Source organism: Oncorhynchus keta, chromosome 1 (assembly GCF_023373465.1).
Source record: "Oncorhynchus keta strain PuntledgeMale-10-30-2019 chromosome 1, Oket_V2, whole genome shotgun sequence".
Lineage (NCBI taxonomy): Eukaryota > Metazoa > Chordata > Actinopteri > Salmoniformes > Salmonidae > Oncorhynchus > Oncorhynchus keta.
In genome coordinates this window covers 70812925-70839512 of record NC_068421.1, presented here as the reverse complement: position 1 = coordinate 70839512, position 26588 = coordinate 70812925, and the positions used below count along the sequence as shown (strand labels likewise).

At 46.4% G+C, this 26588-nt stretch overlaps 1 protein-coding gene across 18 annotated transcripts in view; it reads left to right on the top strand.

Annotated features, from left to right (window-relative positions):
- The window catches only part of fryl (furry homolog, like), a 124398-nt gene that overhangs the window by 15280 nt on the left and 82530 nt on the right, over positions 1 to 26588 (top strand). For 7 of the 18 annotated variants that reach the window (XM_035784324.2, XM_052459802.1, XM_052459763.1 and 4 more), the window contains exon 1: positions 6193 to 6711. The exons of 5 other annotated variants lie outside the window; for them this stretch is intronic. In XM_035784324.2, the coding sequence (XP_035640217.2) occupies positions 6507 to 6711 (205 nt within the window). In that variant the 5' untranslated portion in view covers positions 6193 to 6506. Of the gene's footprint in view, positions 1 to 6190; positions 6712 to 16503; positions 17339 to 26588 lie in introns of those variants that run through there. 6 more of the 18 variants (XM_035784315.2, XM_052459810.1, XM_052459808.1 and 3 more) reach the window with 4 other exon arrangements.

Here is a 26588-nt window from a genome sequence, read left to right as displayed (position 1 = left end):
AGAAATTGATTATCCCTTTGAGCATGGTGAAGCTATTTATTACAATTTGTATGGTGTGTCCCATTTACTACAGATACAGGCAACCTTCCTAGTTGTCGGAGAGGAAGCAAAGCGCCCAGGGATTTCACCATGAGGCCAATGTTTACTTTAAAACAGAGTTTAATGGCTGTGATAGAAAACAACTGAGGATGGATCAACATTAGTTATTCCACAATACTAACCTAAATTACAGTGAAAATAAGTAATCCTGTACAGGATAAAAATACTCTAAAACATGAGACCTGTTTTCAAGAAGGCACTAAAGTAAAACTGCAAAGACAACTTTACATACGCAATACATAATGTTATGTTTTGGGCAAATCCAACACATCACGGAGTACCACTCATCATATTTTCGAGCATATTGGTGGCTTCATGTTATGGGTAGTCTGGCTGTCCCCAACAAAAATGATCTTGGTCGATCCGAGAGTAGACTTCTTTCGACCAATTGATTGGTCAAATTTTTTAACTTATTTTTTTACATGTATAGACACACCTTTACTTAACCAGGTAGGCCAGTTGAGAACAAGTTCCTACAATGTGATTTTCTGGATTTTTTTCCCTTCTCATTTTGTCATAGATCAAGTGTACCTATGATGAAAATTACAGGCCTCGTCTTTTTAAGTGGGAGAACTTGCACAATTGGTGGCTGACTAAATACTTTTTTGCCACACAAAGTAACTTATATTGGCAATTTGTAAAAATAGAATACATAAACCAACAAATAAAAAGATCCTGATTTTTTTTTTTCTTTTTTTTCTTTTTTCTTTAAAAAATCCTGTTAATCACATTGGCTATGTATGACCTGTCTGCAAGGAACTTGCATTGTATCAACTATTGACTTGGTCAATCCCGGTCGTGCTAGTAAACTTGCAACATTCGTATGAAATATTCTTGGCACTCAGTTTCCCACGCCAGTGAGCTCCAGACAGACACACAGCTGTAGACTTTGTTTTTTCGCCCCCTGGTTATAAAAATATGTTACAAATCTGTTACATTAAGAAGCTATTGTCAATCTCAATGGATGTAAAAAACAGACTTGAGGCGAATAAAATAATAATATATTTCTTGAGGCGAATAAAAAATAAAAATTGGCCTAGTTACAGTTTGGACTTGTATCTGCTTGGAAATCTATGGTAAGACTTAAAAATGGCTGTCTAGCAATGATTAACAATCAACTTGACCGAGCTTGAAGAATATTAAAAAGAATGTGCAAATATTGTACAATCCAGGTGTGCAAAGCTCTTACAGATTGACCCATATTTAACTTGCGGTGCCGACAGATGGCTGCCTCCCTTTGCGTTCCTAGGAAACTATGCAGGTATTTCTTACATTGTTACCCCAGGAAATGTAGGTTTTAATATATAAAGTCGGGAATAACTATTAGATATAAGAGCAATGTCCAACTCACCAACATTATGACCAGGAATACGACTTTCCCAAAGTGGATCCTGTTTGGCCCACCACCCAGGACAATGGCTCGGATCCCAGCCGGCGACCCAAAACAACCGCGCCGCAGAAGGGACAGACGGAGCGGTCTTCTGGTCAGGCTCCGTAGACGGGCGCACCGCTCCCGAGCATACTACTCGCCAATGTCCAGTCTCTTGACAACAAGGTAGACGAAATCTGAGCACGATTTGCCTTCCAGGGAGACATCAGAGACTGTAAGCTGATGTACGAAGGGCTATATAAATAAAATTTGATTGATTGATGTTCTTTGTTTCACGGAAACATGGCTCACTCAAGACACTCTATCGGAGTCTGTACAGCCACAAGTTTTTTTTCACGCAACGCGCCGACAGAAACAAGCATCTCTGGTAAGGACTGGGGTGTATGCCTTATGATTAACGAGACGTGGTGTGATCATAACATACAGGAACTCAAGTTCCTTCTGTTCACCTGACTTAGAATTCCTCACAATCAAATGTTGACCGCATTATCTACCAAGAGTTCTTTTCGATCATAATCAGTCGTGTATATTTCCCCCCCCCAAGCAGACACATCGACGTCCCTGAAAGAACTTTTAATTTGACTCTGTAAACTGGAAACCACAGGCTGCATTTATTGTAGCTGGGGATTATAATAAGGCTAATCTGAAAACAAGGCTCCCTAAATTCTATCAACAAATCGATTGCGCGACCCCGGGCTGGCAAAACCCTAGATCATTGATATTCTTATTTCCGCGACGCATATAAGGCCCTCCCCCATCCCTCCTTTCGGAAAAGCTGACCACGACTCCATTTTGTTGCTTCCAGCCTATAGACAGGACCTTAAACAGGAAGCACCCGCGCTCAGGTCTGTTCAACGCTGGTTTGACCAATCGGATTCCACGCTTCAAGATTGTTTCGATCACATGGGCTGGGATATGTTCCGCATAGCGTCGAACAACAACATTGATGAATACGCTGATTCGTTGAGCGAGTTTATTAGCAAGTGCATCGGTGATGTTGTACCCACAGCGTCTATTAAAACATTCCCCAACCAGAAACTGTAGATTGATGGCAACATTCAAGCAAAACTGAAAGCGCGAACCACTGCTGTTAACTTTTTATGGCTGCAGGGGCAGTATTGAGTAGCTTGGATGAAAAGGTGCCCATTGTAAACGGCCAGCTCCTCAGTCTCAGTTGCTAATATATGCATATTATTATTAGTATTGGATAGAAAACTCTTGGTCACATGAGTTTTGCTCACGCAACAGAATTTGGACAGCCATTGTTTTCCCCTCTCCTACTGTGAAAGACATTTGCGGTTGATATATTATCGATTATATATATTTTTTAAACAACCTGAGGATTGATTTTAAAAAACTTTTGACATGTTTCTGTGGACATTATGGAAACTATTTGGAATTTTCGTCTGCGTTGTCGTGACCGCTCTTTCCTGTGGATTTCTGAACATAACGCGAAAAACAAACGGAGGTATTTTGGATATAAAAATTCTTTATGGAACAAACGGAACATTTGTTGTGTAACTGGGAGTCTCGTGAGTGAAAACATCCGACGATCATCAAAGGTAAACGATTCATTTGATTGTAAACGATACTTAATGTTTTGTAGTGCGATCGATAAACTTACACAAACGCTTGGATTGCTTTCGCTGAAAAGCATAATTTCAAAATCTGACACGACAGGTGGATTAACAAAAGGCTAAACTGTGTTTTCTATATTGCACTTGTGATTTCATGAATATAAATATTTGTAGTAATATTTATTGAATGTAGCGCTATGCTATTCAGCGGTTGTTGATGACTTATCCCGATATCGGGATTGCAGCCATAAGTTAATCAGGGAAAAGCGACCGGAAACATGACCGAATACAAACAGTGTAGCTATTCCCTCCAAGGCAATCAAACAAGCTAAGCGTCAGTATAGAGACAAAGTAGAGTCGCAATTCAACGGCTTAGACATGAGAGGTATGTGGCAGGGTCTACAGTCAATCACGGACTACAAAAGAAAAACCAGCCCCGTAGCGGACCTTGATGTCTTGCACCCAGATAGACAAAACATCAACTTTGCTCGCTTTCAGGACAATACAGTGCCACTGACACAGCCCGCTACCAAAACCTGCGGGCTCTCCTTCACTGCAGCCGACGTGAGTAAAAAATTTAAACGTGTTAACCCTCGCAAGGCTGCAGGCCCAGATGGCATCCCCAGCCGCTTCCTCAGAGCATGTGCAGACCAGCTGTCCGGTGTGTTTACAGACATATTCAATCAATCCCTATCCCAGTCTGCTGTTCCCACCTGCTTCAAGAGGGCCACCATTGTTCCTGTTCCCAAGAAAGCTAAGGTAACCCGCCCCATAGCACTCACTTCCGTCATCATGAAGTGCTTTGAGAGACCTGACACCCTAGACCCACTCCAATTTGCTTACCGCCCCAATAGGTCCACAGTTGACGCAATCGCAAGCACACTGCACACTGCCCTAGCCCATCTGGACAAGAGGAATACCTATGTAAGAATTCTGGTCATCGACTACAGCTCAGCATTTAACTTCTTGATGCACCCATCCCATTAGCGGGATCATTTTCGTCAACATCCTAAAAATATAAAATGTTCATGAAATCACAAGTGCAATATAGCAAAACACAGTTTAGCTTGTTAATCCACCTGGTGTGTCAGATTTCAAAAAAGCTTTGTTGAAAGCATACCAACAAGTGTTTATGTAAGGACATCTCTCTCAGCAGACAAAACATTACAAACAGCTAGCAGCCAAGTAGATTGGTCATGAAAGTCAGAAAAGCAATTAAATGAATCACTTACCTTTTGATGATACTCGGATGTTTGCACTCACGAGACTCCCAGTTACACAATAAATGTTCCTTTTGTTCCATAAAGATGATTTTTTAAATATCCAAAATACCTCCCATTTGGTTGGCGCGTTATGTTCAGAAATCCACAGGCTCGAGCGGCCACGACCGGGGGGGACTGAAATCAATAGAACACTACTTTACATAACCCCTAGTCACACCAATGCAACATAGATATTGTGAAGTCCAGGTATTTGTGATTTCAGCATGTTTCTACTCACCATGCAGGGGTTGCTCTTCTTAAAGGTAATAGACAGGGCCTTGAGAGGGATACATTCCACAAAAAGGCTTCTTCATCACCTCTGATCAGTGCTCTTTGTGCTGGCAGTGCAGTCTGCAGGCTGGCCTCTAGAGGGCAGGGCTGCTGCAACAGACTGCAAACAAAGTACAGGCCACACCTGCCCTCTTTTATTTGTCTGTGTCCATGCCACACTGCTGATTTATGCTTACACGGCCAAATCGGTTATTTAATACTGAATGTAATTGAAAACCAAAATGGAAGAAATATATGCATGGTACAAAGTGTTTTGACTGAGGTTTGTTTAGGTTTTTATAGTCTTTTGCCTCTTTCACCATGTGCTGTACACTGGGGTGGCACTGAAACATTTCATCTCACTGACATGTTCACATGCTGCAGCAAAGGGTACGAGCACTTTCTCTAAGAGTGAGATTTCTGTTGGACACACACACACACAGTGGCTGAACTGCAGTGTTTTTAAATTGGATATGGTTTGCATCAATTTGGTGGCATATATTTTTTTGCGTAATATCAGTCCCTGATCCAGTTCTGCTGTTGAAAGTAAGGGGAGTTGCAGGTCGTCTTTACTTCCTACTGTACCAGAACTCTAAACCAAGGCTCCTCCCTCCCAGAGCCTACTGTACACACATACAGCTGTCCTCGGTTAACCTCCACCAGTAGGCTCTGTACCGGTCTACTGCACAGCTCTCAGAACAGAGGAATCCTGATTCTATGATGAAGGTATCTTTGTTCCGTTAAAGTTGTTAGCTGTTCTCATCAGGTTTGTAGAGGGCGCTCAGAGGGAGTGGTTCCGTCATATCAATTCACACTGTTGGCTAAACTAAAGCACTCACCATATGTATGGTGATGATGAATCAGCAGAACATGGCTTTTCTTTGTAAATGCTCTCTAAATGGACTACATAACTCATGTTAAGGCCATTTTGTATTGAGTGCAAATATAGCTTTGTTTTTATGTGGATGTAAGTTCACGTGCATATTTAGTAGCCTATACTGCCTACGTTGGTGTGTGTGTTCTCTCAGCTTGAGAGCGGAGGTTCTGTTTTTAGAGGAGTTTGTTCATTCCGGTACGAGCTGAGCAGCCAAGCAAAGCACAGTAATATCACCCTGTCTGGCACATCCCTCATTCACTCTACATCTCAGAGATTTACTACATCATACAAAATAACTCAGTGAAGGCGTTGAGGGAGGGGGTTTGATGGGTAATTGGTGTATCTGGTACCATATGACACAGTTCCCTGGGCAATAAGGGTTATCTTTATACACAGACGGGCCAGAGGGTAGAGTCACCCCTTAAACTTTCACCTTCGTTCACCTTCTCTCTTCCTTCTCTCTCACTATGCTCATGCTCTTCTAAGAGAGGTAAACCCAGGCAGGGTGGGTCGGTGTCATCTCGGTTTTAATTGGCTGGGGGCCCAGTCGTGCGTTTTCTCCTATGGAACATGTTCTGGTCCCGCCCCTGAAAGTGCCTGGCACCTGACCTGCCTGGCTTCGCCCACTCTGGATTACATCACTGCTGGGGAAGAGTGCGATGTCTTTTCTTTCTCCCTCTGTGGGCAGACAGGTACTGCTTCTGACTGCGAAAGAAGATTCTCCCATTCTGAATATTCACTGTAGGTGGATACGACAGACTGATATTACTTCTCTGTACTGAGTTTCAATAGGCCAGACAGGTCGTGTCTCACTCTTCTCATGGGTTGTCTGAGGCCTGATTATTGCAATCAATGATATCACAGACTGTACAGCTCCGCAGCAGACAGAGTGGCTGTGACTGTACCCTGTCTGTCAGTGGAAGACAGCCAGGTAGCTGTTTTGTGTGGGAAAATGGCTCAGGGTGACCATGACTGACACTGAATTTGGACTGGGGGCTTGACTGAGTTGGCTAGCGTTGATACTGACAGACATGGAGTTTCTGAGGAGTCTGGTCCCGGCTGTCATATCGGGAGATGTATGGGCGTTGGAGTCTGGGGGGGCGTTGCCCCGGGAGACAGGTCCCTGTCTGCTGCGGATGAAGCGCCTGCTGGCCATTGGCCAGATGACCGAGGAGGACCAGCAGGGTCTGGTGAATACCTCCACTACCAGACCCATCTGCTCCAACCACATCAAAGGTACTGACCCGACTGATTGACACTGGGCAGGAGGAGCCCACTCTCTTACAATGACTCACCTATACTTATCTAAGCTACAGAAAGATTTCCATTCATGTTTAACGAGTAGCTCTGTAGTGCAAGTACTTGCGGTGGTGTGCTGTTCAATAGTCAACACTTAACACTCAATCAACTTGCTGAATTATTTGTTACCGTGTCAAATACTAAAGTGAAACGTTGAGCCCATAAAAGGTATGATTCTCTCCACTGGTAGTAACTAGTATTATCTTGGCCTTGTAGCAGGTAAACCTGAACGTCATCCGTTACAATAACTTTCTAATGTGATACCAATGAGACATGATCACATGAAATAATCCCAGGAATATAGTATGGGGGGAGTGTTGTACTGTCAGGTGAAGTACAGCCACTTGTCTTGTGAGTTAACATTAGTGTGCTTGTAGTTAGGCATCAGGGACATTGACACTTATGTCTGGTCATTTCCAAGGACCCCACCATACATTATCATGCTACTCTGGTGCCGGTACAATATGTATTGCGTTTCTCACGATTCTATATGTTTTGCGATTTAATACTGTGATTTAAAAACATTTTTTTTTTTACTGCGATTTGATGTTCCAAACATTGCTCAGCATATGTCCACTATAGAGGGACAAGAGACAGCCATGAGAAAATGACTTTTGATCAGTCATAGAAATAAAAGTGCTGAAAACCAATTGGCTCCTTGTTTAAAAAATAAGATGGAGAACAAGCTGTGACTTTTGGTGCAGATTCAGCTAATTGCCGCAAAAAAATATTGAGAGTTTGTCAATACGATATATTGTCAAATAATATCCATATGTATATGTATATAGTTAACTGTATAAAAGAAGTCTCCCCCTCTTCACTAGAAACAATCCGCATACGCAGCATGACAGCTCTGTTTTCAAAGACACCGTGAAAGTTAACAGGAGGGTTGAATATGCTTTCACAACGTTGCTGAGTGGTGTTGTTCATGCTGAAATGGAACTTGAGTTGCTGGTTGGGAGTGTTTTTGCTTGAAGGTAGTACACGTTAGCAGTGATCTATGGTAGGGGAGTTGATGTTCCACTATGTCTTGGAATAGGCATTTTACTATGATTTTTTGTTTCTCAAGGGCCATTAAATAAATGTTCACAAAAATAGTTTACTATTGGATTCAAAATGGAGGGCCTGTCTAATCTCGGTTTCTAGTCAAGAGCTCAACAGGCCACTTGTTGTCTGTGTGTGCCAGCCCGTTTCCATCGTCAGCAGGGTGATGACTCGTCAGTCTATCAGCATGGCTTTGTCCTCGGTCCTGCCTGTCAGAACAGGCTCGCTCTCTGTTTGCTAGTCCCTGAAACATGGCTGAACCAACTAACCAACCAATGGTCCCTCTGATAGAGCGTTACAGCTAGTCCAGACCGACAGCCTGATACACCTTAATACAGTCCCACACTGCATTACCTTCAGACACACCACCTGTTTTCACCCACGTGTTTAGAGATTGTTTACATGTCTATGAGACGACACACACATCTAATCACTGTAGCAGCAGTAGCAAGACAAGGTGAATGTCTGAGTGTCTTACTCTGACTGAACTCAACACTATTAATACTGCCATCCCTAATGTAGTAGAATGAGGTGACTATTCAGGTTAGATTTGACAAAGTCACTGAGTTGCACAAACATGGCCATGCCAAGAGCATGGTGGAACATCATTGGGTAGCACTTTGCCTGAATGAAGGTTACCCACCTTCCCTTCTGGGGCTTTCCTGTGTGGGATGTGGGTGGCCCAGATGAACACCCCTCCCAAATTATGGCTCTGAGAAACCCTCTGAATAAAACATCTCATTCTATTCAACCAGGGCACTGCCTTTGGCAGTATTTGAACATAACAGTCCTTTGATGTTGAGGAAGGCGTGAGTGATTTGTGGTGTATCTTAAAGAATGAAAGTGACATTGAAATGTTTTTTAAGCTGCTCTTTCTGCAGTTTGGGACAGGTCCTGCCTCCCACCCTTTCCACATGATTCAGTGCCACGCCCTCAGGCTCTCATCTGGTCTGCCATGGCCTGCCCTGCTTGCGTTGGCTTTTTGATTTGGTTCTCTCGCTCTCTCTTTCTCATTTGTAATTCAAGCACACAATGACATCACCCCAGAGGCGGATGTGAGTGCAGCTGATATTTCAGGGCATGATTTGATTGAGACGTATTTGGTTAATTTGATTTGATTTGTTAAAGGGCACTGCAGGTTTTCCTCTGAATTTGGGGTGTGTTCGTGAAACACTGTGGGGTGGACAGAATTATGCTTTGACTGTAATTTCTGTACTTTAATATGTGTGCAGAACAAAAACATTGATTTAGAAGTTTAACAACCATACAACTCTATGCACAATGACGACTTAAAACAATTTACACATGACACAAACACGTTTAGTAATTTGGTAACAGAATTACGGTAAAATCTTAACTGTTAATAAACCTTAATAAATATCTGCTCCAAATGAAGGTTGAGAGATGTCTGCAGAAAGTATGGGGTGTCAGCTATGACATGACACCTGCAGTTAGAACAATCTGTTGAGTGAACTACAGCAGGTGAAGTGAATTTACATCTAAAGGAATTAAATCATGGCTCCTTGAGGTGTATCGTACACATGCATAATGATGGATATGAATGTTATTCTCTTAATGATGTGTCCCATGTAGGTACATGAAGGTAGAAGTATGCAATATCCCTCTTTTTGTTGCCTATTTGGGTGTAATTCTACACACTGGCTATTATTGTAATGAGCTTCGCCCCAAAGGAACACATTTGGTTGGTTCGGACCAGACCTAAGCTGAAGAGATGATAGACATCTGTTTCACAAGTTTGGACAGTACAGTAGATATGTACATTATACTGTACTCTAGTGTGCTACTGAACTGTACACTTATTTAAGTTACTGTTTATTTACTTTACTGGGTGGTCAACCACCCTAGATGTATCAGGAGACCTAATGGGTGGTCAACCACCCTAGATGTATCAGGAGACCCAATGGGTGGTCAACCACCCTAGATGTATCAGGAGACCCAATGGGTGGTCAACCACCCTAGATGTATCAGGAGACCCAATGGGTGGTCAACCACCCTAGATGTATCAGGAGACCCAATGGGTGGTCAACCACCCTAGATGTATCAGGAGACCCAATGGGTGGTCAACCACCCTAGATGTATCAGGAGACCCAATGGGTGGTCAACCACCCTAGATGTATCAGGAGACCCAATGGGTGGTCAACCACCCTAGATGTATCAGGAGACCCAATGGGTGGTCAACCACCCTAGATGTATCAGGAGACCCAATGGGTGGTCAACCACCCTAGATGTATCAGGAGACCCAATGGGTGGTCAACCACCCTAGATGTATCAGGAGACCCAATGGGTGGTCAACCACCCTAGATGTATCAGGAGACCCAATGGGTGGTCAACCACCCTAGATGTATCAGGAGACCCAATGGGTGGTCAACCACCCTAGATGTATCAGGAGACCCAATGGGTGGTCAACCACCCTAGATGTATCAGGAGACCCAATGGGTGGTCAACCACCCTAGATGTATCAGGAGACCCAATGGGTGGTCAACCACCCTAGATGTATCAGGAGACCCAATGGGTGGTCAACCACCCTAGATGTATCAGGAGACCCAATGGGTGGTCAACCACCCTAGATGTATCAGGAGACCCAATGGGTGGTCAACCACCCTAGATGTATCAGGAGACCCAATGGGTGGTCAACCACCCTAGATGTATCAGGAGACCCAATGGGTGGTCAACCACCCTAGATGTATCAGGAGACCCAATGGGTGGTCAACCACCCTAGATGTATCAGGAGACCCAATGGGTGGTCAACCACCCTAGATGTATCAGGAGACCCAATGGGTGGTCAACCACCCTAGATGTATCAGGAGACCCAATGGGTGGTCAACCACCCTAGATGTATCAGGAGACCTAATGGGTGGTCAACCACCCTAGATGTATCAGGAGACCTAATGGGTGGTCAACCACCCTAGATGTATCAGGAGACCTAATGGGTGGTCAACCACCCTAGATGTATCAGGAGACCTAATGGGTGGTCAACCACCCTAGATGTATCAGGAGACCCAATGGGTGGTCAACCACCCTAGATGTATCAGGATAACACCATGTTGAAGGAGACCTAATGGGTGGTCAACCACCCTAGATGTATCAGGAGACCCAATGGGTGGTCAACCACCCTAGATGTATCAGGAGACTTAATGGGTGGTCAACCACCCTAGATGTATCAGGAGACCCAATGGGTGGTCAACCACCCTAGATGTATCAGGAGACTTAATGGGTGGTCAACCACCCTAGATGTATCAGGAGACTTAATGGGTGGTCAACCACCCTAGATGTATCAGGATAACACCATGTTGAAGGAGACCTAATGGGTGGTCAACCACCCTAGATGTATCAGGAGACCCAATGGGTGGTCAACCACCCTAGATGTATCAGGATAACACCATGTTGAAGGAGACCTAATGGGTGGTCAACCACCCTAGATGTATCAGGAGACCCAATGGGTGGTCAACCACCCTAGATGTATCAGGATAACACCATGTTGAAGGAGACCTAATGGGTGACCAGGCTTTTATTCCAGTCCCCCTCTAACAAACCACATTTTAGAAATGAGCTGTTCAACCAGTCCTTGATCAACTGTCTCTGTGTTTTGAACAGGGCTTGATCAACTGTCTCTGTGTTTGAGCAGGGCTTGATCAACTGTCTCTGTGTTTGAGCAGGGCTTGATCAACTGTCTCTGTGTTTGAGCAGGGCTTGATCAACTGTCTCTGTGTTTTGAGCAGGGCTTGATCAACTGTCTCTGTGTTTTGAGCAGGGCTTGATCAACTGTCTCTGTGTTTTGAGCAGGGCTTGATCAACTGTCTCTGTGTTTTGAGCAGGGCTTGATCAACTGTCTCTGTGTTTTGAGCAGGGCTTGATCAACTGTCTCTGTGTTTTGAGCAGGGCTTGATCAACTGTCTCTGTGTTTTGAGCAGGGCTTGATCAACTGTCTCTGTGTTTTGAGCAGGGCTTGATCAACTGTCTCTGTGTTTTGAGCAGGGCTTGATCAACTGTCTCTGTGTTTTGAGCAGGGCTTGATCAACTGTCTCTGTGTTTTGAGCAGGGCTTGATCAACTGTCTCTGTGTTTTTGAGCAGGGCTTGATCAACTGTCTCTGTGTTTTTGAGCAGGGCTTGATCAACTGTCTCTGTGTTTTTGAGCAGGGCTTGATCAACTGTCTCTGTGTCTGAGCAGGGCTTGATCAACTGTCTCTGTGTTTTTGAGCAGGGCTTGATCAACTGTCTCTGTGTTTTTGAGCAGGGCTTGATCAACTGTCTCTGTGTCTGAGCAGGGCTTGATCAACTGTCTCTGTGTTTTTGAGCAGGGCTTGATCAACTGTCTCTGTGTCTGAGCAGGGCTTGATCAACTGTCTCTGTGTTTTTGAGCAGGGCTTGATCAACTGTCTCTGTGTCTGAGCAGGGCTTGATCAAAAGCCTGCACACACAGTAGCTCTCCAGACCACATGTGTTATACAGTTACCTAACAGTTATTTTACTTTGGCCTTGCAGAACGACAGCAGAGGGTACATGGGATCAGAGAGCAGCCTCCCAGTTTCAATGCCACATTACCATTACTTTTACATACGTACATGGAGACGCTGCAATTTGTTGGTCATGGAGAAGCAATGGAGGTCATGAAATTCCATCTGTCAAAATGTGTCTGAACCCTGTAGATGGAAATGCCCATCTACTATCTGTGGCTTCAGCATGACCGTACAGTCAACTAGCATCAGGTTTGTTGTCTGACACGGATTGCTTCAGCCTGCTTGGATAGAGAGCAGTGCTGCAGGCACACGCAGTGAAAGACAATTACCTGAGCCAGCAGAGCCTGATGCACAACTCTGCTCTGATCCAGTTCTCCCATTAGAGGGCACAAATTGTTCTATGAATCACTTGGAACTGTTAGACTCCCAAATAACTCACCCATTAAATGCTTGACAATGGAAAACATCAAGCATATTGAAGCTAGTGCCTGTGAAAATGGGGCTATGATAAATGAAATTGCCTTAGTGAGGGGCTGTGTGTGTGAAGATGAGGTTTCAATCTTAATTGGCTGGCTGGCAGCAACTCTCTTCTAGTAATTGTAGGGAGGATCTCGCTGTGCTGTGGTGACCTTAGTGTCTCTCCCCTGACTCTGCTCTGTTCATCTGATAGTCAAAGCTGGGTCCAGCCTGGTGGAGGGGAGACCGGATATGTTGAAGTGGTGTGAAGGAGCTGTCGGTGGTTGAAGTTTGTTCTGAATGGTTATGGATGGGAGCTTCTAGTGAGCATTATTAGACATGTTATTGAAGACACTCCTCACAACAATATTGCATTGCTAGCTGGCTAACTCCTTAGCTAACATAGTTCAAGCAAAATCAATGAGAACCTTGCCTCTTTTACCATGATGTATTGGGGATGAATGTTGTTCCTGCTGAACGGTGGTATTAATGGCATTGGTAGGCTCCTGGCTCTAGGATGGTAGACCTGGACAGGACCTGGGCCGGGCTGCAGAGAGCTGCCTGATTTTCATCTCATGCATTGTCCTCTGCGGCCCGGGGGGGTCAGGGATTAAATTACAGCTGCTATCGATTTGTTTTTCCCCCCACTTTGTGCAGAACGCTATGGACAGGAAATGCATTCTTCATCCTCACTGTGGCCTCATTAGAGACAGTCAGGATGGCCAACTGTCAATCAGCTGCTGTCATGGCATCACTCTGCCTACTGAACACTGAGCCTGCCTGTCAGGGTATCCCTCTGCCTACTGAACACTGAGCTCGCCTGTCAGGGCATCCCTCTGCCTACTGAACACTGAGCCTGCCTGTCAGGGCATCCCTCTGCCTACTGAACACTGAGCCTGCCTGTCAGGGCATCCCTCTGCCTGCTGAACACTGAGCTTGCCTGTCAGGGCATCCCTCTGCCTACTGAACGCTGAGCCTACCTGTCAGGGCATCCCTCTGCCTACTGAACACTGAGCCTGCCTGTCAGGGCATCCCTCTGCCTACTGAACACTGAGCCTGCCTGTCAGGGCATCCCTCTGCCTACTGAACACTGAGCCTGCCTGTCAGGGCATCCCTCTGCCTACTGAACACTGAGCCTGCCTGTCAGGGCATCCCTCTGCCTACTGAACACTGAGCCTGCCTGTCAGGGCATCCCTCTGCCTACTGAACACTGAGCCTGCCTGTCAGGGCATCCCTCTGCCTGCTGAACACTGAGCTTGCCTGTCAGGGCATCCCTCTGCCTGCTGAACACTGAGCTTGCCTGTCAGGGCATCCCTCTGCCTACTGAACACTGAGCTTGCCTGTCAGGGCATCCCTCTGCCTGCTGAACACTGAGCTTGCCTGTCAGGGCATCCCTCTGCCTGCTGAACACTGAGCTTGCCTGTCAGGGCATCCCTCTGCCTACTGAACACTGAGCTTGCCTGTCAGGGCATCCCTCTGCCTGCTGAACACTGAGCTTGCCTGTCAGGGCATCCCTCTGCCTACTGAACACAGAGCTTGCCTGTCAGGGCATCCCTCTGCCTACTGAACACTGAGCTTGCCTGTCATGGCATCCCTCTGCCTGCTGAACACTGAGCCTGCCTGTCATGGCATCACTCTGCCTGCTGAACACTGAGCCTGCCTGTCAGGGCATCACTCTGCCTGCTGAACACTGAGCTTGCCTGTCAGGGCATCCCTCTGCCTACTGAACAAAGAGCTTGCCTGTCATGGCATCACTCTGCCTACTGAACACTGAGCTTGCCTGTCATGGCATCACTCTGCCTGCTGAACACTGAGCCTGCCTGTCAGGGCATCACTCTGCCTGCTGAACACTGAGCTTGCCTGTCAGGGCATCCCTCTGCCTACTGAACAAAGAGCTTGCCTGTCATGGCATCACTCTGCCTACTGAACACTGAGCTTGCCTGTCATGGCATCACTCTGCCTACTGAACACTGAGCCTGCCTGTCAGGGCATCACTCTGCCTACTGAACACTGAGCCTGCCTGTCAGGGCATCCCTCTGCCTACTGAACACTGAGCTTGCCTGTCAGGGCATGCCTCTCAGTTTTTTTCAATTGAGCCCTGAGCACTAGTACAGATCGGCCTGTATCAGTCCATTGCTATAATGTGATCATAGCTTAGTTACATTGTTGACATTCTTGCTCGGGGCCCAGTGCTCTTTGGTTATGTCCTGTTCTGCGTTGGACAGTTTGTACTGTTTGATCTAACCTGAGAGAGCTGATCCTGTTGTATGTTGTACTGCATTCCTGAAGGAATGAGCAGTGTTTACTCTAAACAGAGATGGTGTGTGTGAGAGAGTCCACATGATCGGGTGTGTTAGGAGTTTGGTGAAGGAACATTGCTTGTTGTGTTTTGGACGGAGGCCACACTATGGCACAGCCACATGCGGTTAATCATGCTCAGCAATACACAAAAACTATCCTTCCCACTGTAGGCCTATCTGTTTAAATGGCGAAGTCATTCAGTGCACTTTACTGCTCCTTCCATCATAAGGCTCACGAAGGCCTGGTAAGTGTACTGTAGGACAGGCAGGGTGTGACAAAGCTGGCCTTCGTTTACGATACCGAGCCCTGGTTTGGTTTAGCAGAATGTGTCTTCTGTTGTGAGAGATAGAACAGCTTCCACCTGAGATAAATGGATGTTTTGTTAGTGATCATCATATCTGTTTTTCTGGAATGTTTTGTGAACAAAAATAATCCTGTCTATGACCACATCAGTTGATGACATGTGGTTTGTTTTCAGTCTACAAGCAGGGTTTAAAAGGAGACAAACACACACTGGGTGTTTGTCGCCAGTTGTGTGTGTCTCTGATGGCTGTTGCTGGACAAAAACTGATGTAATCCTATGACCTCTATGGGTGTGTCAGTTTGTTGTTGACTCAAACAGATTTAAGTATCCTACTACCCATCATGCAGTGCTCTTTGTGGATGAGAGCAGCAGCTGCAGTGGGTGGCATGTTCTGTGCCCCAGGCCAGTGAAAGGTGACTGGGTGGCAGTGTGCCATGTTCTGTGCCCCAGGCCAGTGAAAGGTGACTGGGTGGCAGTGTGCCATGTTCTGTGCCCCAGGCCAGTGAAAGGTGACTGGGTGGCAGTGTGCCATGTTCTGTGCCCCAGCCCGGCAGTGTGCCATGTTCTGTGCCCCAGGCCGGTGAAAGGTGACTGGGTGGCAGTGTGCCATGTTCTGTGCCCCACGCCGGCAGTGTTCCATGTTCTGTGCCCCAGGCCGGTGAAAGGTGACTGCCCCAGTATTGAAGCCTCATGTCCAGCAGCATAGCTACTAGTGTTATCTGGTATACCGGTGCCATGGTAATATCACGGCACCAAAACCTCATACTTAATATACCAACATTTTAGAATACTGTAGTACCTGGGGCTAGGAAGGGCCAGGGACCTCACCATATTATCACCATGTTTCGGTGCCGATATGCTATTGGGATACTACTCGCTGTCTTGACATCTTGCTATCTTATCGTTGATTAATTAAATGTTGCTATCATGACAACACTAACTACTCTGTGTGTGTTCAAAATGCAGTTTTATAGATGGAACTCTTTCTTTTTTGTGTGAAAAGTAATTTCCAGTTTTGTTGGAAAGCTGCTGAATGTAGTTTGAAGAGAATTGTTGATTTTTGGTTTTATGCTGCTCTGGTGTATCATTCTTCCAGTTCCTCCCTCTCTTCTTCACTCTGGTTCTTCCTCTCCCTCATACTGCAGTCGGGGATGACGCATCAGTATTGCTGTGAAGAGAACAGGAAGTGTAGTTTGGATAGGCCAGCGGAGAGGGAGCGTGAACGCAGCTCTAATGACATGTTAGCCGCGCTGGACCATATCCAGGGAACACTCGCAGCATTTTGATGACATCACCTCCACCCCAGCCCCCCTCACCCAGCTATTGAAGAGAGGGCGTCAGCAAGCATCGGTCAGCGAACAGGAGCTAGTTACAGAAGGGAGGGGTTGTCCGCGAGCCAATGGGGAGAGGGCGACGGTGGGAGACGAGCCGACAGTACTAGCAGTAGCAGGCTGGGACACGAGAAGAGGGAATATCACTGCTCTGCCGAAGAGAGTCCGCGTGCCGCTCCGCTGCCGTTCCTCACTCACACTGAGAGGAAAGTTTTCCTGTACTGTTCATTCACCTCTGTGTTGTCTGCTGGGAGCAGGATGAGAGACTCAGTGGATTGGCTCGCCAGCGGCCGTTTGGATGGAATGCAGCTCTAGAGAGCCGTGAGGCTCCTTATCTGTGTGTCTGGGTGGTTTTACTCTGCACTGAAACATCTAACAGCCTGCCACTTTCCCAACGGCCTCTCTGCACACAGCGGCTGACCGGGGTGTTTTCTATAGTCCACCATGACTCCTATATCCAGCTCCTCTGGAGAGGAGACCTGGGCTTCTGGCTGAGGAGGAGAGGTGTGCGTTTTGGGAAAGAGGTGTGTGTTTTTGGGGTACCCTTTTTATCATCCCACAACCCTCAGTGGCGTCATGCTGAGCCTGCAGGATTCACTGTTCTTTGAGATCAGCATCAAGTCTCTTCTCAAGTCGTGGAGCGGCAGCTGTGAGTACCCTTGTGAAAGAGTCCCCACACCAGCACGTGATGTTTACATGCCACACCTGGGCAACAGCACGCTTATCTACCTCACACTCTCCTGGATTTACACACCACAAGCATAAATACGTTAATGATACCCATATAAGACTGCTTGTTCTCTTGGATGGCCACACAATGGTTTAATCAGAGCAGAAAGGGGGACGTGGGGAAGGGTCTAGGTATAGTGGTAGACAGATGGGGGGGGTGGGTTAGTCCAGGTGTGCCCATCTGGTCTAGTATGATCTATGTGCAGGTAGGAGTGGAGTGAGCTGTCTTTCTCTCCTCTTTACTGGCTGTCTCTCTCCTCTTTACTGGCTGTCTCTTTCTCTCCTCTCTCTTTACTGGCTGTCTCTTTCTCTCCTCTCTCTTTACTGGCTGTCTCTTTCTCTCCTCTCTCTTTACTGGCTCTCTCTTTCTCTCCTCTCTCTTTACTGGCTCTCTCTTTCTCTCCTCTCTCTTTACTGGCTCTCTCTTTCTCTCCTCTCTCTTTACTGGCTGTCTCTTTCTCTCCTCTCTTACTGGCTGTCTCTTTCTCTCCTCTCTTACTGGCTGTCTCTTTCTCTCCTCTCTCTTACTGGCTCTCTCTTTCTCTCCTCTCTCTTTACTGGCTCTCTCTTTCTCTCCTCTCTCTTTACTGGCTCTCTCTTTCTCTCCTCTTTACTGGCTCTCTTTCTCTCCTCTCCTCTTTACTGGCGCTCTCTTTGTCTCCTCTCCTCTTTACTGGCTGTCTCTTTGTCTCCTCTCTCTTTACTGGCTGTCTCTTTGTCTCCTCTCTCTTTACTGGCTGTCTCTTTGTCTCCTCTCTCTTTACTGGCTGTCTCTTTGTCTCCTCTCTCTTTACTGGCTGTCTCTTTCTCTCCTCTCTCTTTACTGGCTGTCTCTTTCTCTCCTCTCTCTTTCTCTCCTCTCTCTTTACTGGCTGTCTCTTTCTCTCCTCTCTCTTTACTGGCTGTCTCTTTCTCTCCTCTCTCTTTACTGGCTGTCTCTTTCTCTCTCTCTCTTTACTGGCTGTCTCTTTCTCTCCTCTCTCTTTACTGGCTGTCTCTTTCTCTCCTCTCTCTTTACTGGCTGTCTCTTTCTCTCTCTCTCTTTACTGGCTGTCTCTTTCTCTCCTCTCTCTTTACTGGCTGTCTCTTTCTCTCCTCTTTTTACTGGCTGTCTCTTTCTCTCCTCTCTCTTTACTGGCTGTCTCTTTCTCTCCTCTCTCTTTACTGGCTCTCTCTTTCTCTCCTCTCTCTTTACTGGCTGTCTCTTTCTCTCCTCTCTCTTTACTGGCTGTCTCTTTCTCTCCTCTCTCTTTACTGGCTGTCTCTTTCTCTCCTCTCTCTTTACTGGCTGTCTCTTTCTCTCCTCTCTCTTTACTGGCTCTCTCTTTCTCTCCTCTCTCTTTACTGGCTCTCTCTTTCTCTCCTCTCTCTTTACTGGCTGTCTCTTTCTCTCCTCTCTCTTTACTGGCTCTCTCTTTCTCTCCTCTCTCTTTACTGGCTCTCTCTTTCTCTCCTCTCTGCTCTTTACTGGCTCTCTCTTTCTCTCCTCTCTGCTCTTTACTGGCTCTCTCTTTCTCTCCTCTCTGCTCTTTACTGGCTCTCTCTTTCTCTCCTCTCTGCTCTTTACTGGCTCTCTCTTTCTCTCCTCTCTGCTCTTTACTGGCTCTCTCTTTCTCTCCTCTCTGCTCTTTACTGGCTCTCTCTTTCTCTCCTCTCTGCTCTTTACTGGCTCTCTCTTTCTCTCCTCTCTGCTCTTTACTGGCTCTCTCTTTCTCTCCTCTCTGCTCTTTACTGGCTCTCTCTTTCTCTCCTCTCTGCTCTTTACTGGCTCTCTCTTTCTCTCTCTCTGCTCTTTACTGGCTCTCTCTTTCTCTCCTCTCTCTGCTCTTTACTGGCTCTCTCTTTCTCTCCTCTCTGCTCTTTACTGGCTCTCTCTTTCTCTCCTCTCTGCTCTTTACTGGCTCTCTCTTTCTCTCCTTCTGCTCTTTACTGGCTCTCTCTTTCTCTCCTCTCTGCTCTTTACTGGCTCTCTCTTTCTCTCCTCTCTGCTCTTTACTGGCTCTCTCTTTCTCTCCTCTCTGCTCTTTACTGGCTCTCTCTTTCTCTCCTCTCTGCTCTTTACTGGCTCTCTCTTTCTCTCCTCTCTGCTCTTTACTGGCTCTCTCTTTCTCTCCTCTCTGCTCTTTACTGGCTCTCTCTTTCTCTCCTCTCTGCTCTTTACTGGCTCTCTCTTTCTCTCCTCTCTGCTCTTTACTGGCTCTCTCTTTCTCTCCTCTCTGCTCTTTACTGGCTCTCTCTTTCTCTCCTCTCTGCTCTTTACTGGCTCTCTCTTTCTCTCCTCTCTGCTCTTTACTGGCTCTCTCTTTCTCTCCTCTCTGCTCTTTACTGGCTCTCTCTTTCTCTCCTCTCTGCTCTTTACTGGCTCTCTCTTTCTCTCCTCTCTGCTCTTTACTGGCTCTCTCTTTCTCTCCTCTCTGCTCTTTACTGGCTCTCTCTTTCTCTCCTCTCTGCTCTTTACTGGCTCTCTCTTTCTCTCCTCTCTGCTCTTTACTGGCTCTCTCTTTCTCTCCTCTCTGCTCTTTACTGGCTCTCTCTTTCTCTCCTCTCTGCTCTTTACTGGCTCTCTCTTTCTCTCCTCTCTGCTCTTTACTGGCTCTCTCTTTCTCTCCTCTCTGCTCTTTACTGGCTCTCTCTTTCTCTCCTCTCCGCTCTTTACTGGCTCTCTCTTTCTCTCTCCTCTCCGCTCTTTACTGGCTCTCTCTTTCTCTCCTCTCCGCTCTTTACTGGCTCTCTCTTTCTCTCCTCTCCGCTCTTTACTGGCTCTCTCTTTCTCTCCTCTCTGCTCTTTACTGGCTCTCTCTTTCTCTCCTCTCTCTGCTCTTTACTGGCTCTCTCTTTCTCTCCTCTCTGCTCTTTACTGGCTCTCTCTTTCTCTCCTCTCTGCTCTTTACTGGCTCTCTCTTTCTCTCCTCTCTGCTCTTTACTGGCTCTCTCTTTCTCTCCTCTCTGCTCTTTACTGGCTCTCTCTTTCTCTCCTCTCTGCTCTTTACTGGCTCTCTCTTTCTCTCCTCTCTGCTCTTTACTGGCTCTCTCTTTCTCTCCTCTCTGCTCTTTACTGGCTCTCTCTTTCTCTCCTCTCTGCTCTTTACTGGCTCTCTCTTTCTCTCCTCTCCGCTCTTTACTGGCTCTCTCTTTCTCTCCTCTCCGCTCTTTACTGGCTCTCTCTTTCTCTCCTCTCCGCTCTTTACTGGCTCTCTCTTTCTCTCCTCTCCGCTCTTTACTGGCTCTCTCTTTCTCTCCTCTCCGCTCTTTACTGGCTCTCTCTTTCTCTCCTCTCCGCTCTTTACTGGCTCTCTCTTTCTCTCCTCTCCGCTCTTTACTGGCTCTCTCTTTGTCTCCTCTCCGCTCTTTACTGGCTCTCTCTTTGTCTCCTCTCCGCTCTTTACTGGCTCTCTCTTTGTCTCCTCTCCGCTCTTTACTGGCTCTCTCTTTGTCTCCTCTCCGCTCTTTACTGGCTCTCTCTTTGTCTCCTCTCCGCTCTTTACTGGCTCTCTCTTTGTCTCCTCTCCGCTCTTTACTGGCTCTCTCTTTGTCTCCTCTCCGCTCTTTACTGGCTCTCTCTTTGTCTCCTCTCCGCTCTTTACTGGCTCTCTCTTTGTCTCCTCTCCGCTCTTTACTGGCTCTCTCTTTGTCTCCTCTCCGCTCTTTACTGGCTCTCTCTTTGTCTCCTCTCCGCTCTTTACTGGCTCTCTCTTTGTCTCCTCTCCGCTCTTTACTGGCTCTCTCTTTGTCTCCTCTCCGCTCTTTACTGGCTCTCTCTTTGTCTCCTCTCCGCTCTTTACTGGCTCTCTCTTTGTCTCCTCTCCGCTCTTTACTGGCTCTCTCTTTGTCTCCTCTCCGCTCTTTACTGGCTCTCTCTTTGTCTCCTCTCCGCTCTTTACTGGCTCTCTCTTTGTCTCCTCTCCGCTCTTTACTGGCTCTCTCTTTGTCTCCTCTCCGCTCTTTACTGGCTCTCTCTTTGTCTCCTCTCCGCTCTTTACTGGCTCTCTCTTTGTCTCCTCTCCGCTCTTTACTGGCTCTCTCTTTGTCTCCTCTCCGCTCTTTACTGGCTCTCTCTTTGTCTCCTCTCCGCTCTTTACTGGCTCTCTCTTTGTCTCCTCTCCGCTCTTTACTGGCTCTCTCTTTGTCTCCTCTCTGCTCTTTACTGGCTCTCTCTTTGTCTCCTCTCTGCTCTTTACTGGCTCTCTCTTTGTCTCCTCTCTGCTCTTTACTGGCTCTCTCTTTGTCTCCTCTCTGCTCTTTACTGGCTCTCTCTTTGTCTCCTCTCTGTCTCTTTACTGGCTCTCTCTTTGTCTCCTCTCTGCTCTTTACTGGCTCTCTCTTTGTCTCCTCTCTGCTCTTTACTGGCTCTCTCTTTGTCTCCTCTCTGCTCTTTACTGGCTCTCTCTTTGTCTCCTCTTTACTGGCTCTCTCTTTGTCTCCTCTTTACTGGCTCTCTCTTTGTCTCCTCTTTACTGGCTCTCTCTTTGTCTCCTCTTTACTGGCTCTCTCTTTGTCTCCTCTTTACTGGCTCTCTCTTTGTCTCCTCTTTACTGGCTCTCTCTTTGTCTCCTCTTTACTGGCTCTCTCTTTGTCTCCTCTTTACTGGCTCTCTCTTTGTCTCCTCTTTACTGGCTCTCTCTTTGTCTCCTCTTTACTGGCTCTCTTTTGTCTCCTCTTTACTGGCTCTCTCTTTGTCTCCTCTTTACTGGCTCTCTCTTTGTCTCCTCTTTACTGGCTCTCTCTTTCTCTGCTCTTTACTGGCTCTCTCTTTCTCTGCTCTTTACTGGCTCTCTCTTTCTGCTCTTTACTGGCTCTCTCTTTCTCTTTACTGGCTCTCTCTTTCTCTGCTCTTTACTGGCTCTCTCTTTCTCTGCTCTTTACTGGCTCTCTCTTTCTCTGCTCTTTACTGGCTCTCTCTTTCTCTGCTCTTTACTGGCTCTCTCTTTCTCTGCTCTTTACTGGCTCTCTCTTTCTCTGCTCTTTACTGGCTCTCTCTTTCTCTGCTCTTTACTGGCTCTCTCTTTCTCTGCTCTTTACTGGCTCTCTCTTTCTCTGCTCTTTACTGGCTCTCTCTTTCTCTGCTCTTTACTGGCTCTCTCTTTCTCTGCTCTTTACTGGCTCTCTCTTTCTCTGCTCTTTACTGGCTCTCTCTTTCTCTGCTCTTTACTGGCTCTCTCTTTCTCTGCTCTTTACTGGCTCTCTCTTTCTCTGCTCTTTACTGGCTCTCTCTTTCTCTGCTCTTTACTGGCTCTCTCTTTCTCTGCTCTTTACTGGCTCTCTCTTTCTCTGCTCTTTACTGGCTCTCTCTTTCTCTGCTCTTTACTGGCTCTCTCTTTCTCTGCTCTTTACTGGCTCTCTCTTTCTCTGCTCTTTACTGGCTCTCTCTTTCTCTGCTCTTTACTGGCTCTCTCTTTCTCTGCTCTTTACTGGCTCTCTCTTTCTCTGCTCTTTACTGGCTCTCTCTTTCTCTGCTCTTTACTGGCTCTCTCTTTCTCTGCTCTTTACTGGCTCTCTCTTTCTCTGCTCTTTACTGGCTCTCTCTTTCTCTGCTCTTTACTGGCTCTCTCTTTCTCTGCTCTTTACTGGCTCTCTCTTTCTCTGCTCTTTACTGGCTCTCTCTTTCTCTGCTCTTTACTGGCTCTCTCTTTCTCTGCTCTTTACTGGCTCTCTCTTTCTCTGCTCTTTACTGGCTCTCTCTTTCTCTGCTCTTTACTGGCTCTCTCTTTCTCTGCTCTTTACTGGCTCTCTCTTTCTCTGCTCTTTACTGGCTCTCTCTTTCTCTGCTCTTTACTGGCTCTCTCTTTCTCTGCTCTTTACTGGCTCTCTCTTTCTCTGCTCTTTACTGGCTCTCTCTTTCTCTGCTCTTTACTGGCTCTCTCTTTCTCTCCTCTCCGCTCTTTACTGGCTCTCTCTTTCTCTCCTCTCCGCTCTTTACTGGCTCTCTCTTTCTCTCCTCTTTACTGGCTCTCTCTTTCTCTCCTCTTTACTGGCTCTCTCTTTCTCTCCTCTTTACTGGCTCTCTCTTTCTCTCCTCTTTACTGGCTCTCTCTTTCTCTCCTCTTTACTGGCTCTCTCTTTCTCTCCTCTTTACTGGCTCTCTCTTTCTCTCCTCTTTACTGGCTCTCTCTTTCTCTTTCTCTCCTCTCTTTACTGGCTCTCTCTTTCTCCGCTCTTTACTGGCTCTCTCTTTCTCCGCTCTTTACTGGCTCTCTCTTTCTCCGCTCTTTACTGGCTCTCTCTTTCTCCGCTCTTTACTGGCTCTCTCTTTCTCCGCTCTTTACTGGCTCTCTCTTTCTCCGCTCTTTACTGGCTCTCTCTTTCTCCGCTCTTTACTGGCTCTCTCTTTCTCCGCTCTTTACTGGCTCTCTCTTTCTCCGCTCTTTACTGGCTCTCTTTCTCTCCTCTCCGCTCTTTACTGGCTCTCTTTCTCTCCTCTTTACTGGCTCTCTCTTTCTCTCCTCTTTACTGGCTCTCTCTTTCTCTCCTCTTTACTGGCTCTCTCTTTCTCTTTCTCTCCTCTCTTTACTGGCTCTCTTCTCTCCTCTCTTTACTCGCTGTCTCTTTCTCTCCTCTTTACTTACTCGCTGTCTCTTTCTCTCCTCTTTACTTACTCGCTGTCTCTTTCTCTCCTCTTTACTTACTGGCTGTCTCTTTCTCTCCTCTTTACTCGCTGTCTCTTTCTCTCCTCTTTACTTACTGGCTGTCTCTTTCTCTCCTCTTTACTTACTCGCTGTCTCTTTCTCTCCTCTTTACTTACTCGCTGTCTCTTTCTCTCCTCTTTACTTACTCGCTGTCTCTTTCTCTCCTCTTTACTTACTGGCTGTCTCTTTCTCTCCTCTTTACTTACTGGCTGTCTCTTTCTCTCCTCTTTACTTACTGGCTGTCTCTTTCTCTCCTCTCTTTACTTACTGGCTGTCTCTTTCTCTCCTCTCTTTACTGGCTCTCTCTTTCTCTCCTCTCTTTACTGGCTGTCTCTTTCTCTCCTCTCCTCTCTCTTTACTGGCTGTCTCTTTCTCTCCTCTCCTCTCTCTTTACTGGCTCTCTCTTTCTCTCCTCTCCTCTCTCTTTACTGGCTCTCTCTTTCTCTCCTCTCCTCTCTCTTTACTGGCTCTCTCTTTCTCTCCTCTCCTCTCTCTTTACTGGCTCTCTCTTTCTCTCCTCTCCTCTCTCTTTACTGGCTCTCTCTTTCTCTCCTCTCCTCTCTCTTTACTGGCTCTCTCTTTCTCTCCTCTCCTCTCTTTACTTACTGGCTCTCTCTTTCTCTCCTCTCCTCTCTTTACTTACTGTCTGTCTAATTCTCTCTCACTCTCCTCTTTACGTACTGTCTGTCTCTCTCCTCTTTACGTACTGTCTGTCTCTTTTCTCCTCTTTACTTACTGGCTGTCTCTTTTCTCTCCTCTTTACTTACTGGCTGTCTCTTTTCTCTCCTCTTTATTTACTGGCTGTCTCTTTTCTCTCCTCTTTACTTACTGGCTGTCTCTTTTCTCTCCTCTTTACTTACTGGCTGTCTCTTTTCTCTCCTCTTTACTTACTGGCTGACTCTCTTTCTCTCCTCCTCTTTACTTACTGGCTGACTCTCTTTCTCTCCTCCTCTTTACTTACTGGCTGACTCTCTTTCTCTCCTCCTCTTTACGTACTGGCTGACTCTCTTTCTCTCCTCCTCTTTACGTACTGGCTGACTCTCTTTCTCTCTCTCTCTCCTCTTTACGTACTGGCTGTCTCTCTCTCTCTCTCTCCTCTCTCTTTACTTACTGGCTGACTCTTTCTCTCTCACTCTCCTCTTTACTTACTGGCTGACTCTCTTTCTCTCTCACTCTCCTCTTTACTTACTGGCTGACTCTCTTTCTCTCTCTCTCCTCTTTACTTACTGGCTGACTCTCTTTCTCTCTCACTCTCCTCTTTACTTACTGGCTGACTCTCTTTCTCTCTCACTCTCCTCTTTACTTACTGGCTGACTCTCTTTCTCTCTCACTCTCCTCTTTACTTACTGGCTGACTCTTTTTCTCCTCTTTACTTACTGGCTGTCTCTTTTCTCTCCTCTTTATTTACTGGCTGTCTCTTTTCTCTCCTCTTTATTTACTGGCTGTCTCTTTTCTCTCCTCTTTATTTACTGGCTGTCTCTTTTCTCTCCTCTTTACTTACTGGCTGTCTCTCTCTCTCTCTCCTCTCTCTTTACTTACTGGCTGTCTCTCTCTCTCCTCTCTCTTTACTTACTGGCTGTCTCTCTCTCTCTCCTCTCTCTTTACTTACTGGCTGTCTCTCTCTCTCTCTCTCTCTCTTTACTTACTGGCTGTCTCTCTCTCTCCTCTCTCTTTACTTACTGGCTGTCTCTCTCTCTCTCTCCTCTCTCTTTACTTACTGGCTGTCTCTCTCTCTCTCTCCTCTCTCTTTACTTACTGGCTGTCTCTCTCTCTCTCTCCTCTCTCTTTACTTACTGGCTGTCTCTCTCTCTCCTCTCTCCTCTTTACTTACTGGCTGACTCTCTTTCTCTCCTCTCTCCTCTACTTACTGGCTGACTCTCTTTCTCTCCTCTCTCTTCTTTACTTACTGGCTGACTCTCTTTCTCTTCTCTCCTCTTTACTTACTGTCTGTCTAATTCTCTCTCACTCTCCTCTTTATGTACTGTCTCTCTCTCTCTCCTCTTTACTTACTGTCTGTCTAATTCTCTCTCACTCTCCTCTTTATGTACTGTCTCTCTCTCTCTCCTCTTTACGTACTGTCTGTCTCTCTCTCTCTCTCTCTCTCTCTTTACTTACTGGCTGTCTCTTTTCTCCTCTTTACTTACTGGCTGTCTCTTTTCTCTCCTCTTTATTTACTGGCTGTCTCTTTTCTCTCCTCTTTATTTACTGGCTGTCTCTTTTCTCTCCTCTTTATTTACTGGCTGTCTCTTTTCTCTCCTCTTTACTTACTGGCTGTCTCTTTTCTCTCCTCTTTACTTACTGGCTGTCTCTTTTCTCTCCTCTTTACTTACTGGCTGTCTCTTTTCTCTCCTCTTTACTTACTGGCTGTCTCTCTTCTCTCCTCTTTACTTACTGGCTGTCTCTCTTTCTCTCTTCTCTCCTCTTTACTTACTGGCTGACTCTCTTTCTCTCTTCTCTCCTCTTTACTTACTGGCTGACTCTCTTTCTCTCTCACTCTCCTCTTTACTTACTGGCTGACTCTCTTTCTCTCTCACTCTCCTCTTTACT